We start from the raw sequence: 15,118 nt of genomic DNA, 5'->3' as shown, positions 1-15,118 counted from the left end.
CATGGGTGTATACTTATCCCTAAACTCATCAAGTTGTATACGTTAAATATGTACAGCTTTTTGTACGTGCTTCATACCTCATTAAAGAGGTTAAAATTTTTTTCAGGAAGCAAGACCTGTTTTAACACATGCCAGCACGACTACCCGGCAGGCCTGTGTTACAGCCTTGATTCCATCAGTGATTAAGGTTGGGCCTCATTAGTGTGCCAGGTTAACCAAATAAACCAGTAGCAGTGTTTTAAGGTCAGAGAATTTCAGAGCAGGATCAGAGATGGACTCAAGGACATTCGACCAAACTGACGATAAGTCCACACCAAAGAAAACTCAAACTGGAAGAGCCGGAAGCTCAGGCTCTGCAAATCTGAGTATCAGCTGACAATCTGAACAGGTTGCTTTGCATGTTTGTTGTAGTTATTTATGTTTCCTTTTAAGCTTTCAAATCCCTGAATCCCTTCTGCCTAAGCCAAGCCTCACTTTTGGATGCACTAAGCAGCTCTTGCCACTGGGAATTCTCTCCTTTAGTGAAAATGCTGATTTTAAAAAAATAATAAGCTCCCGGCTCCTGCTTACTCTCACAAGTTTCCAGCAACTGGTGCCCTGACAAATGAAGTGTCAAAACATTTCCAAATTAAAACCCTGCGGCTCACACAACCCAGTACCCTCAGCAGGATGGACTTTCCCTGCTTGTTCCAAGTGCACAGGCAAAAGAAACTAAAAATAGCCATATGGCAATTAACAGAAACTCTGAGGAGGGGGAGGGGGTGGGTTCCAGCAGCCTCAGTTTCCTGGATAGATTCCAAATGGGGTTCTCAGCCAGCAGTGCTCTGGCCAAGAGAGGATTTTCATTAAAACTGCATGGAGGAGGCAGAATGAAGAAATCAAGATTTGAAAGATTTAAAATTATTGCAGCGGTAGAAACTATAGCACCATCCCCAAGACCATCAATAATAATAATACTTGCTATTATGGACTGAGTTGATATTTTAGGCAATATACTAAGCACTTCCTATGCATTGTATCATCTTGATCCTGCAAGGACTCTAGGAGGCAGCTGCTATGCTCACAGATAAGGAAATTGAAGCCCAGAGACTTTAGATAACCTGTTCAAGACCTCAAGGCACACAGGATAAAGGTCTATGGCACATGCACAGCAGGTGGCCAAGCTGGAGTTTGAACTCAGCTCTCTGGCTCCAGAACTCATGCACATAACCACAGTGCAATGCTGCCTCATACCTGCATGGGGATGTTTAAGTAATCACAATGTTTTCACTCCACCCTTAAGCCCAGCGAAACACAAGTCTCTCTTGGCAATTTCAACCCACCTTCCCATGGCAGTGCCTTTCACAGGTTATGTGCATGGGCTCTAAAGTAAGGTTAACTGGGTTCAAATTCTGGCTTTCTCATTTATCAGTTGTATAAAATCAGGTAAATTATCAACATTCCCAGGTCTCAGTTCTCTCATCTCTAAAATGGCAAAAATATTAGTCTTTATCTAATAAAGTTGTAATGAAGATCAAAGGAAACTGCTATAGACTGAATTTTTGTGCCCTCCAAAATCCACACGTTGAAACCCCAATCCCCAATGTGATGGTATTTGAGTATGTGGCCTTTGGGAAGTAATTAGGTCACAAGGGTGGAGCCCTCATGATGGGATTAGTGCCCTTATAAGAAGAAACAGAGGAGAGCTTGCTTCCTCTCTCTCTCAGCCATGTGGGGATACAGCGAGAAGGCTGCTGTCTACAAGCCAGGAAATGAACCTTCACCAGCTCTACAGGCACATTGATCTTGGACTATGAGAAATCAGTGTTTGTTGTTTAAGACACACGGTCTATGGTATTTTTGTTATAGCAGCCTGAACTGAGACAGACACTGTATGGAAAGCTCTCAGCATGGTGCTTGCAGATACCTGAGTTGCTCAATAAATAATAGCCATTGGTATTGATCATTCTAAACCCATGCCCTTTTAGGTAACCAATTTCAATGAGAAAGAACACAAGAGCTTAGTAAAAAGGTAGCGTCCTCCATGGACTGAGGGGTCATTCAAGGAGGGTCTTCTGTATGATGAAGCAAACAGAAAAGGAGTTTTAAACATTTTGGATTTGTGGTGGATTTGATAGATTTGGAGTTAGTGTGACCAACTATCCTAGTCTGTCTAGGACTGAGGGGATTCCTGGGACATTAAAACTGACACAATTTGTTCCTTCAGTTTCCAGTGGGGAGGAGATACTTACTCCCAGGAGTGGGCAGTACTAGAAGCAAGAGAGGTCATCTCCCCTTCCTCTTTTTATCTCCTAATAGGAGTGACTTATCTGGCTGGTGATGCTGGAAAATGGTTTGAGCTTGCATAGTGCTGGTACTTGGAAAGGGCCAGCCTGCCGATCCTCCACCCAAGCATGTGCTCTTGAGTCCCCCAGGTGGAAGCTTGCTGGGCAGGCTGTGGACTTGTCTGGGGAGACCACATGTTCAGCATACCAGTGAGAGGAAAAGTTCAGTTTGAGGGGGAAAAAAGGGGTAGGAAGCCTTATGTGGATACAGGCCCAAGCCCCATTCTGCAAACAGCATTACCAAAAATAAAGCTGATATTGTGATTTCTACCTGACATCTGTGTCTATTTCTAAACTGGTTCAGAACTCAGAGGGGAAAAGGGATATAATTAATTATCAGTCATGTGATTAATTATCACCTTCATAAACCCCAACAGATGGATGCCTATTTTATTTCATTGGCAGAAAAACCCATTTCAGGCTGGCAGGAAAAAGGTATTTTGTAGAATCAAATGAGTTTAGAGGTGGGAGTGACCTTAGAGATGATCTGGTCCAATGTCTTTGTTTTTACAGATGAACGACAAAATCTATATGAAACTCTGTGAAAAACTCATCAAATGCAAGTAATTTGGGGGAGTGGTCTTTAGAAGCTATAACCAGAATTAAAAACAGATTATAGATAATATAGAAAATAGAAAATAGATTATAGATTAAAACTAAGCAATTTCGGGACTTCCTTGGCGGCCCAGTTGTTGAGACTTGGCCTTCCAATGTAGGGGGTGTGGGTTCGATCCCTCGGGGAGCTAAGATCCCACATGCCTTGTGGCCAAAACACCAAAACATTAAAAAAAAAAAAAAAAAAAGAAGCAATATTGTAACAAATTCAATAAAGACTTTAAAAAATTGGTCCACATCAAAAAAAAACTTAAAAAAAAAAAAAAGCTAAGCAATTTCAGAAGGAGAGAAATTTCCCCAAATAAAAGTATTACAATCAACAGTTGAGAGTTGAATTATTTTAATTGATGAGAAACCTGTAAGACTTAGGTCAGTAAGACTGCTTATCCACAGCCTTGAAGACCAGGTAAGGTGTCAAAAGAAACAAGCTTTTCCCCTCCATCCTCACCTTGCCTACCTACCATAACCTGGTCATCTTCATTAGGAATGCTTATTACTTCCTCACTGTTCACCAGGAATGCCCCACTGGCAAAGCAAGGGTCCTGGTACCTCAAGACATATGAGACCCTTTGGTCAAGCATGGCCATTTCTGGCCTTATCTTTTTCTCTTACCAACACACTCATCCACCAGAGTACCTACATTTGACTTTTTGAAAATGTCCAGTTTTGCGTAAGCAGGAGAAAGCCCACTTTACCCTGACTCTCCCACTGAATACAGCTATAAAACCTGGACGGAATGCATGGAGCAGCTACTTGAAGCCTCTGAAAAGTCAATGGTAGCAGGGAGACTGGGAAAGAGGATCAGAACCTGAAATACTACTGATCCATACCCCCTTACCCTCACCCGTGGCCTGAACTCAACACATCAGAAATGGACACCAGGGTGCGGGCAAGAGAGCTGCGGGAGGTGTCCTCTGTTCCGGCTCCAGCTGCGAGAAGGGGAACTCCGAATGTTCAAAGAGAGTGTGGAAATTGTTCTTCCCTTGCTCTTCTTTTTTCTTTTCCTCTCCCCTCCCCTCTCCTCCTCTTCCTTGCCCCCCCCCTTTCTTTTCCATCCCTTTCCTCCCTTCTTCTATGCTCCAGCCCCCAGAAACCTTGTGGGGGTCGTAGCATCACATCAGCCCAAACTATGAGACAGAGGAAACTCTCTCTGCCTTCAATGGTGCCATAGTTCCCAAAAACTGGGGCCAAGCCCCACTGCTTTTTTCCCCTCTCTTTGTCCTCTCTCTGCTTGGCGATACCTAGGCGAGACGTGCACGGCAGAGTGAGCTTTTTGTCCAGAGACTCAAAAGGGGTCCCAGGGAACCAGAAAGTATCAGGGAGATCATGGAGTGGAAGGAACTGGGCAAAGAAACCCCATAAAGTATTTTTTAAAATAAATTCCTGTACTCACCCCTCAAACTATACATGCATGGACCTGATCATTAGCACATCAAAACTCTGAGAACTCTGCCTAGGTGCCAGACTGACCATCCAGTGACATGCACATGGAACAGAGCCCAGCTGCACTGCTAAGGCTCTGAAAAGTGAAATGACACGGGAACCAGAGCCCTTGGAAAATCAACTAGTGGCATGGAACACGCAGTCCGAACCTAACCAGGTTGAATCCATCCTAAATCAGAAATATTAACTCTCTCCATAGGCTTTAAACAAGACCCAGAGTCTCGTAATATTCAAAATGTATGGAAAACAATTTAAAATTCCTTGGCATAGGAAGACTCAGGAAAATATCAATTCCCTGGGAATAGATAATCAACTGAAGCAAACACAGCAGTGACACAGATGTTACAATTATCTGGCAAAAACCTTCAAGTAGCTATTATAATAAAGCTCCAAGCAGCAATCATGAACACTACTGAAATCAAGGGAAAAATAAATAGTCTCAGTCAAGAAATGTATGACATAAAGAAAAGCCAAATGGAAATTCTGGAATTGAAAAAATATAACCAAAATTAAGAATTCTCTGACGGCTCTATAGCAGAATGGACATGACAGCAGAAAGCAACCCACGAGCAAATCAACTTCTAGCTGGGGGCCTATTTATCACTATTTTTTCGTGTGTCTTCTCTCTACTTTAATTAACTATTTCAGCATCATAAACCACAACACAATTTAGTGGTTTGAACGAGAACCAACGTATTATTTCTCCCAGCTCTGTGAGAGGGTTGGGCAGTTTCTCGGTTGGTCTTGCCTAGACTCATTCATGTTCCTGCATTCAGCTGGAGGGCTGGTTGGACAGGAAGGTCCAGGCTGGCCTCAGTGATTGGCCTGGCAGTTGGTGTTGGCTATTGACTGGACTGCCTCACTCCTCCAAGTGACCTCCCAACCCCCAGCAGGCTAGACAGGGCTTCGTCACAGTATGGTGGTCTCAGGGTTCCACCAGGGTGAGCCCAGAAGCCACAAGGCTCATGAAGGCCTAGGCTCTGAAACTCACACAACGTCACCTCTATCACATTCTGTTGATCAAAGTACATCCCAAGGATTGCACAGAGATAAGGAATAAAAAACTAAACTATCTCTTCATGAAAGGAGCAGCTGTACAACTTCACAAATGGGTGTGGATGCAGGGATTGGGATCCTTGTTTCAATGTTCTACCACATTCCTCCTGGGGAATTAATGCTGCAAATCTCAAAGGCCACAGGTCTACAATTACTATGGCAATAGAAGAGACTGTGAGGCCCAGAGAAATCTAGTGTTTGCCTAAGATCACAGAGCTACTTAAATGGGAAAATATGAAACTAGACCCCATGACTGCTGATTCACTGACCAGTGATCCTGTTTCTGAGATGAGCTGTATAGTATCTTGAACACCTCGGCTGTTTAGCAGGTAGGAAAATAAGGGACAACACCTGCACAGAGTGTTAGCAATCGTTCACCATTCGGATCCATGTTGTGAAGGAAATAAATGCAGGCACTTGTGGAGTCCATGAAAAAAGAAAACTGAAATAAAGTGACACAATAAGGGCTATTCATTATGTAGCAATACAGCTCCTAACCTGTCCTGTGCCCCAAAGCATAGTGCATTTAGTCTCTTGAGTTCCTGGCTCTCAAAACTTAATTTCTTTACTGAGGTAAAATTCACATAACATAAAATTAACCATCAACCATTTTAAAGGGTACAATGCAGCGGGTTTTGGTACATTTACTATGTTATGCAACTATTACCTCTGTCGAGACATTTTCATCACCCCAAAAGGCAAGCCTGTACCCACCAAGTCCCCCTCCCCCAGCCCCTGGGAACCACTAGTCTGCCTTCTCGCTATGGATTTCTATTCTGAATGTTTCCTATAAATGGAATCATATGTGCTTTTGTAGCTGGCTTCTTTCACTGCATATGTTTTCATGGTTCATCCCCATTGCAGCGTGCATCAGCATTACATTCTTTTTATGAATAATATCAATATAAACAATATTCATAATATTCCATCAAATGGATATACCACATTTTGTTTATCTATTGGTCAGTTGATGGGCATTTGGAAAGCTCCCACGTGTTGGCTACTGTGAATAGTGCTGTCATGAACATTCACGTACCAACAGTTACCTCAACACCTGCTTTTAATTCTTTCAGTTAGTTAGGTATACAGTCAGAAGTGGAATTTCTGGGTCGTATGGTAATTCTATCGAAGCTGAATGCTCAGCCTAGTTTTTGACAAGGCTTCTTCAAATGGTTTGAGATTAATAACCTGCCGCCACCATTACCTTATCTCTAAAGTCAGTGTGGTTCTGGAGGATGGCTCTGTGGTAGGTGGCTGTCCTCACAAAATCTTGCATCATGTTCTGCTGCTGGGAAAGGCAGCCATAAAACTGTAAGGGAGAGAGAAGGACAGGGAGGGTAAACACGCCACGAGGCAGGACCTTCAAGGGTACTTGGCTCTTACAGCCACCTGGGTCAAGGCGGGCTTGGTCTAACACAGCGGGGGGCCGAGGCGCTGGGACACCCAGGGCCTGTCCACACTGGCCCCATTTGTAAGGCCCACAACTCTAAGGAGACCTCAGAACTTTGATCCATACAGCGGATTCAGACCTAGATCTTGACCAGATTGGTGCCCAGGGTCCCCCCTCCCAAAGCAGAGGCTGAGAGAGCACAGATCAAGAATAACAGAGGTAAGTGAGAGAGAAAGGGGCCAGGGCCAAAAGGGACGGCCCTGATGAGTCCCATCAGCCTAGAGAGAAAGATGGGCCTTGGATAGAAATCCCAGGAGAGGGTGGGGTGTGGTAGAAGGCAGTGACGGTGGTGATCCTGAGGCAAGCCGGTTGGGTGACGTGGTACGTATAAATCCATGAGCATCGACAGTGAGTAATAAATACCATCATTGTAATGGCCACCATTTGGTAGAGTTTTCTATGTGCCAGGCACCATGCTAAGTGTTTCACATACATCCTCTAATCAAATTAAATCACCACAACAAATGAAGTATGTTCCTCAGCTGAGGAAACTGAGCCCGAGTCCTGACAACTCGCTAAGTGACAGAGACAAGATCCCAATCCAGGTGATGCTGTTGCTGCTGGTCAGAGGACCACACAGTAAAAACCGCTGCACTCTCGGGACTTCCCTGGCGGTCCAGTGGTTAAGGCTCCCCGCTTGCAAGGCAGGGAGCATGCGTTCGGATCCCTGGTCGGGGAACTAAGATCCCACATGCCGCACAGCGCGGCAGAAGAAAAAGAAAACACCGCTGCACTCTCTTCTCCACCCACCGCCTCGCCCAGGTATATTCACAGGTGTGTGTCACTCTGAAACGACTCAGCTCCACCTGGGACCGCTCCCCTGACCTGGAAGTACTGTATGGCAGACGCCTCTTCTGTCCGCTGGCTGAACACTGAGTATTCCTTTTCCTCATGCCGGCATCTTTTCAAGGTATTTGAAAATGCGCTGAATTCTGCAAGGAGAAGAAAGCAGATCCATTTCTACATCTTGGAAACCACAGCACTCACTACTGTACTCTTCACAAAATTCCAACTGAGAAGCTATTAGAAGATGAAAACGGCGTGTTCACCTCTGAACACACGCATGATAAGGAACGGCGAGGTGGGAATGGGTACTACTCTGAGGTGTGACACCCTTATTTACACTTGTCAGACATATTTGCATTCAGAAATGTCAAGTTTGAGACCATAAGGGAACACAGGCAGAGTCCGGGCTCACTGAATTCTCCTGGTACGGTGCTAACAAAGTTCATAGGCTTATTCTCAGTATGTGCTCTGAGGAAGGTGATTGTTGATGATATGAAAAATAAAATATATGTGAATACAAAATATATATGTATATAAGTGAGTATATATATAAAATCTCATTCTATCATTATAGTGACAAGTTTTCTTTGTTTTCATATTTAGTATTCCCTAAGTGTATAGAGAAAAGGTAAAATAACTGGGGATATGTGTATACAAGGGAATGCTTTCTACTGTGTGAGGAAAAAAATACAGAAGTGAAGGCTCAGAGAATACCAGAAGTGATATCACTAATAGATAACACAGCATGCACAGTGGTCAAATTCTGTGACTTCCGCCTTAGAAATGTCTCTCAAAGTCCTGCCCAGTGGTCCTCGCTGCCTGGGGTCTCTCCTCTCCACTGCTGGTGCTGTGACCGGGTCTCTCTCCTACAGCCCACATGGGATCCCTAACGCCCACCCAGTCTGGATTCACCATGAGCTCCAGTCCCTCAGGTCTGTCCACCCCTGTGTGCGCGCCCTCCTCGCCCCCATTTCCTGCACACATAAGACCTGCACTACACCCTTACGCGCCCACCGTGCTGCTGAAGTGCTTACACATTCCCAGTTCAACCTGGGCCTGGCCTGGCTTCTTGACTTTGAAACCCCTGTCCGTCTCTTCTGTTTGGATTACCTTCTGACATGAAACTCCTATTCATTCTCCAAGATTCAGTTCAATGAGCATTTCTTCACTGCTGTGTTCTACAACACCCATAGGCAGAATGAACTGCTGCAACACAGGGGGCCTCAACACTTGGCTACAAACCAGAATTCTTCTCTAGGAAGAATTTTTTAATGTAGACGTTGGACCCTCCACCTATACTGAGAAATTCAATGTTCTGGTAGTGGGGAGAAGGCATCTCTACTTTTTTCAAAAGCCTCCAGTTAGTTTTCATGTGTAGCTAGGGACCAGAACCTGTGCTCTCATCTCATGCTCTCAGCTTACCATCTTATTTCACATTTTACCCAATTTCTCAATGTTTAAAGTGTCCATCTCTCTCTCTATATCAAACTCTTTCAGGGCATGGTTTGGGGGCACGGTGTCAAGCCTTATTTATCTCTAGTCTTCAGAACATAGTGCTAACATAACAGCCACCCAATAACAGGTTGAAAATGTGAATTCAATAAATTTGGGGAAATGATAAATGAACTTGGTGAAACTGTTTCAATTCATCTGTCAATAGATGAATGGATTAAGAAGATATGATATATATATATGAATATCATTCAGCCACGAGAAAAATGGAAAACCTGCCACTTGCAACACCATGGATGGACCTTGATGGTATTATGCTAAGTGAAATAAGTCAGAAAGAGGAAGACAAATACTATATGATATCACTTATATTTGGAAACCTTTTTTTAAAAAAGTCAAACTCAGAGAAAGAGACAGTAGAAAAGTGGTTGCCAGGAGCTAAGGGGTGGGGAAAATAGGGAGAGGTTGGTAAAGGGGTACAAATTTTCAACTATAAAATGAATAAGGCCTGAGGGCCTAATGTATAACGTGGTGACTACAGTTGTTAACATGTATTATATAATTGAAAAAAATTTTTTTTTGGCTGCATTGGGTCTTCGTTGCTGTGCGCAGGCTTTCTCTAGTTGCAGCAAACAGGGGCTACTCTTCATCGAGGTGTGCGGGCTTCTCACTGCAGTGGCTTCTCTTGTTGCAGAGCACGAGCTCTAGGCGCACAGGCTTCAGCAGCTGCAGCACACAACCTCAGTAGTTGTGGCACGGGGGCCCTAGAGTGCGCGAGCTTCACTAGTTGTGTCGCACGGGCTCCGCAGTTGTGGCTCACAGGCTCTAGAGCACAGAGTCAGTAGCTGTGGCACACGGGCTTCGTTGCTCCATGGCATGTGGAATCTTCCCAGACCAGGGATCGAACCTGTGTCCCTTGCATTGGCAGGCAAATTCTTAACCACTGCGCCACCAGGGAAGTCCCTATATAATTGAACTTTGCTAACAGAGAACTTAAATGTCCTCAACAAAAAAAGGAATAATAAAGTAAAATAAAATACAATAAATTCTCGGATACACTGAAAAACAAAGATGATACTGGATACTATTTACCCAGCTCTAGTCTCCTGGCACCTCTCCAATTCCCTCTGAGTTCTCAGAGATTGCCAGCAGTGGTTTGTGTTACCCCTCTGTGAGTTCTTTGAGTCCTGGGCATCTCAGCTGTTTGGGCTTTCAAAGCCTATGGTAAACTCACTTGTCCAATAAATAGTCTTTTGAATATTCTCTACAGTTTCAAGTCTCTATCCTTTGGGGGAAACTGTACCTTTAATACAGCCAAAAGTAATGGCTGCCTAATTTAGTGAATAGGATGTGTGGTGAGTTGCAAAGTACCATTTTGGGTTTAAAAGCAAAATTTTGATAAAGTAATAAGGATAGTCTGCTTGTGCACCTCACCAATTGTCTTCAAAGCAAAAGGTGAAAGAGAAGCTCCAAAGAAGTTTTGTGTTACACCAGCATTCATGCAATACATAAATAGCCTTCCAAAATCAATACTAGTTTGGATGTATTGGCTCTGTGTTTGCTATTTTTAAAAAATCCAATTGTATTACATTATACACACTATAATCACCACTCTGTAATCCTGGCACAGGGACCACATTTGATAAACCAAAAATCAGGGTCTCTAGTTTGACCAGTTTGGGATGTATTTATGGGATTTAGCAAATTAGAAGTCAGATACTGGCAAGTCCAGGAATCAACATCAATTAACTCTTGACTATTGTGAATTCTGTCACGACGGCTGCCAAGAGAATGTTCTCTTCACAAGTCACCCTTACCTTTATTTTAATGCTTAAATTACTGTGTGTAAATAAATGTCTGTGTTTCCACCTGATGTATAAAGATAGAAAAAAAATCACATTTTAAAAAGGAAAATAAATTTGTTTATTTCTCCCCTTTCCTCAGTCTCCAGAAGAAAGGACTCTGGTAGCCACTAAAGACACTGTCTTAGTCCGTTTGGGTTGCTATAACAGAGTGGCACAGACGGAGTGACTTATAAATAACAAAAATTTATTTTGATTATAAATTTATTTTGATTATAAATGAACTGTTCAGTTCACTCATTTATAATCAGTAGGAGAGACTGTCTAGATGTTGGGGCAGCTCTATGATTTGGGTCTGTAACATCTAATAACTGAATTCAGTACCCTAGTTTTATGTTAAACTATCAGGATTTTCTTGATAAAAGTTAATCCCCCTGCCTCCCCAGCCTACCTGTATTTCTCTTAATGACTTCTGGGTCCTGAGCTCCCTGTGCAGCCTGAAGAAGGTATTGCAGTCAGAACCATGTATTGATGATAAAAGCCTCTGGTAGCAATAAAAGTTGTCCTTAAGAACTGTTCTGGAGGCTGGAAGTCTGAGATCAGGGTGCCAGCACGGTCAGGTTCTGGTGAGGGTTCTCTTCTGAGATGCAGACTACAGACTTGTGTCTGTGTCCTCACGTGGTGGAAGGAGCAAAGGAGCTCCCTGGGGTCTCTTTTGTAAGGACGCTAATCTCATTCATGAGGGCTCCACCCTTATGATCTAATCAGTTCCCACCTATACCTGAGACTGCTATGCGTTTCTCTGGAAACACACACAGAATATATCTCTATAGGAAATTTCCTGAAATTCAATTTGCATGTATCCAACTTTGGGAGCAGGAATGAAGAAGGTATGGAAACTTTTTTATGTGAATATTATGTTCCTCTTCATTAAAAAAAGAAGAAAAGAACAGTAATACTGACATTTAGGCATTCAGACGGTGAACAGATTTTGACTTAAATTGCATCATAACCGAAGATAATTGATTCTGCCAGTGATACCTAACTAGAACTTTTTGATTAATTAAACTTTCACTGCCAACTGGGCCCAAATACTTAAGTTCACACACCTCTGATTAGGGAATAAATAGGAGAAAATAAACCCTTGATTCTAAGGACCATGAAACCAGGAGAAGCAGAATTGAATGGGGGCACGTGGTCAGTTTTGTTCCCTTTTTTGTATACTGACTATAGGAGAATAGATACCTTTTACTTCCTCCCCAGTAAAAAGACCTTAATCTGGCAAATTTGAGCTGATGGACTAGAGAGAATTAAGATGGGTTATTTGTAAATTATTCAAGATAGTCCAAAAGCAGCTCTGCAATAATGTCTACAGTCTGACTTTTAAAAAAAATCCATACCATGCTTATCATATTGTCAGTTGTGGATTTTCCAGTATAATTTGGGGACATGTGGCCAGAACAGCTGAGGCAGCCAGACAGGTATTACCCTTTCCTGGCACAGAAAGATGCTACATCTTGGTAAATAAACTCTGTACGGCAAGCACCACAGACAGTATCACTTGTAAATAGTAGCTATTTAAGAGAAGCAAGCAAACAAAAACAGATCCCTTCAATCTGGTCTTTTAGGAGTAACAGAACAGAAAGGAAAGGCTGTGTCTGAGTAGTCTTTAACTGATCCTTGAGTATAACTACATGCTAAAATTGAAAGTAATGGTTTGTCAAGAAAGAACCTAAGTCAAGTCTGAGAATCAAAGTGGAATAGTTAGAATCATGGCTGAGGCATGGAACTGTCATGTCCTTGGTTAATATCTATATGATAGAGAAAAGTACATCTATGTATTGTGCTGAGAAATGACAAAACACGATGGCTTACAGCCAGAGTAGTTACAATGCCAGTTCCACCAGGCCATTCTCTTCAGAAACAGTGCGGATAAACGTGTCCTTTGAAAGGAGTTCCCATTTTACTCATAATCCATGCTGTGTCCGAGGTACTTGGCTTTTACTAGCAATTGAGGGTGTTTCCCTATCCTTATCTACTCTGCCCTCAGACCCCTGGGAAATACCCCACAGGGATCTCCTTATTCCAGAGCAGTGGTTCGGAGCCATATCCTCCCACCTTTTCTGCTCTAAGCAGTTAAAGGAGACAATATGCAAATGTGAATACCATTTAATTTTTTTTTTTTTTTTTTTTTTTGCGGTACACAGGCCTTTCACTGCTGTGGCCTCTCCCGTTGCGGAGCACAGGCTCCGGATGTGCAGGCCCAAGCGGCCACGGCTCATGGGCCCAGCCGCTCCGCGGCATGTGGGATCCTCCCGGACCGGGGCACAAACCCATGTCCCCTGCATCGGCAGGCGGACTCTCAACCACTGCGCCACCAGGGAAGCCCATCCACTTAAATTTTATTATGTTCTCAACAGCTGGCCTTTCTTTACTCTCCTCTGGGAGTCATCCTGGCTCTACAGAATTAATGGCATCTTTCAAACAAATGGTGCCTGCAGATCAAAAGTCTCCTCCATCCAAAAAAAAAAAAAAAAAAATGTACTCCTTGCTAAAATGTTTTCCAAAGGCATAATCACCTGCTGGATTTAAAGATCCCTTCACTCCTCTTACCAAAAGTCTCTCCCTCTAGTTTGGAGAACTGAAGAAGAGAAGATGGGTTACTATTACTGCATCTTATTTTGGAACCTCCAGTGAGCATTACCATAGACAACGTCTGTCCCCCCCGAAAAATCACACCTAGTCTCCAATGTGATGGTAGTTAGAGGGCAGAGCCTTTGGGAAGTGATGAGACATAAAGTAGGTCCTCTGAGTGCCCACCACAGATAGCATTACTATAAGACACTGTAGGTTTCTATTGTACACATGAGAAAACTAGAAAAATGGACAGCTTCCCCAAACTTCAAGCTAGTGCTTTTGTCTCCTCTTTAAAATAAATTTGTTAGCATTTCTTAAAAGCAATTGCCAATCAACCTCTCTTAAAATAAATATGTTTATAAGCTCTAAGAAATCAAATGTATTTATTTGGCTTTGCTCTCCTCTCAAAGCCTTACAATTAGCAACCAAACCTATAATTCATAGCCTATGTAATACTTAACTAAAATTATTTTTGTACAAACAAAACATTAATACAAAGCACTGGGAAGGGCTATTTGAGAGTATTCTGTATATCTGTCACATCTCTAAATATTAAGAATCTTATGCAAAATAACTGGATTACAAATCTTGTCAAATGTCAGAGGCAATCTACATGCATGTCTTTAACCAATTTAAACACTTTCTGAGATGACCAGCAGTGACCAAGACATTAGTAAAATAGTGAGCTTCACCATTTATGAAAGTAAGGACAGTTTGCTCATTTGTCTCATTTGTCTGAATATTGAGCCAGCTGCCTGATCCCTGTGGGATCCTAGCACACTTGCCCTGACACTCCACCCATCAGCAAGGCAAGACCAAGATCTGAGAACTGTGTGGTTTCCAATAAGCAGAAGGATCAGGGGTCAGCCCTGGACAGAGGGATAAGTCACTAAGCCAAAGCAGGAACAAAATTCTAAGGAAAGGATATCAGTGAAAACTCTTTTGTTGGCAAGAGGTGGAAATTCAAGCTTAAACCCAGCTTTTGCTCCCAGAGCACACTGCTGTGTGAAAGGCTACTACAAAGCAACTGATCTAACATTTCTGGTCCTATAACATGCTGAATCCCTGACTCTGGGACAGCTACCAGCTCTATTTTCCTGTCCATACTCCCTAAGAGTTTCCGGCCCTGCTCATAACTCCTGATGTTCTGTTTGCACCATTAGATCCTATGTCTTATCCAGCAGATTAGTTAAAAATGAGCTGCTGACCAGCGGGTCGCTCAGCCTGGACCAAAAGACCCAGATACTAGTAAACAGGATAGGCTCTGGGGCTCCAAAGAGGAGTGATCCTACATCTTGGTTTACCTGGGACATTCCAATTTATGTCTGCCATCCTGGACAGATTACTGATCGCATTCCCTCTCACACTCAAAGAGTCCTGGTTGGGATGATAAATCACTGAATCACCCTGGCTACAAGATGATGTAGTCTTAGGGGAGGTAGCCAGGCAGTGACCGTACAAGAGGAATAGGCAGTTGAGAGAGATGAAGACACAGAAAGATGCAGATGGGGAAGACCACACAGATAATACCTGTTTCCCCACATGGTTTCAGG

The 15,118-nt window shown here is 43.1% G+C and overlaps 1 protein-coding gene across 1 annotated transcript in view; it reads right to left on the bottom strand.

Annotated features, from left to right (window-relative positions):
• Nucleotides 1-15,118, bottom strand: part of LOC114884591 (histone-arginine methyltransferase CARM1-like) — a 262,834-nt gene that overhangs the window by 92,036 nt on the left and 155,680 nt on the right. Inside the window, exons 3-4 of the mRNA XM_029203636.1 lie at nt 7,714-7,820; nt 6,643-6,747 (exon numbers count right to left, since the gene is read on the bottom strand). Coding sequence (XP_029059469.1) covers nt 6,643-6,747; nt 7,714-7,820 — 212 coding nt within the window. The remainder of the gene's footprint in view (nt 1-6,642; nt 6,748-7,713; nt 7,821-15,118) is intronic.

Source organism: Monodon monoceros, unplaced genomic scaffold (genome assembly GCF_005190385.1).
Source record: "Monodon monoceros isolate NGI ecotype Baffin Bay Population unplaced genomic scaffold, NGI_Narwhal_1 Super_Scaffold_5, whole genome shotgun sequence".
Classification (NCBI taxonomy): Eukaryota; Metazoa; Chordata; class Mammalia; order Artiodactyla; family Monodontidae; genus Monodon; species Monodon monoceros.
The sequence above is the reverse complement of the archived record's forward strand: the minus strand, read 5'-3'. Positions and strand labels throughout refer to the sequence as shown.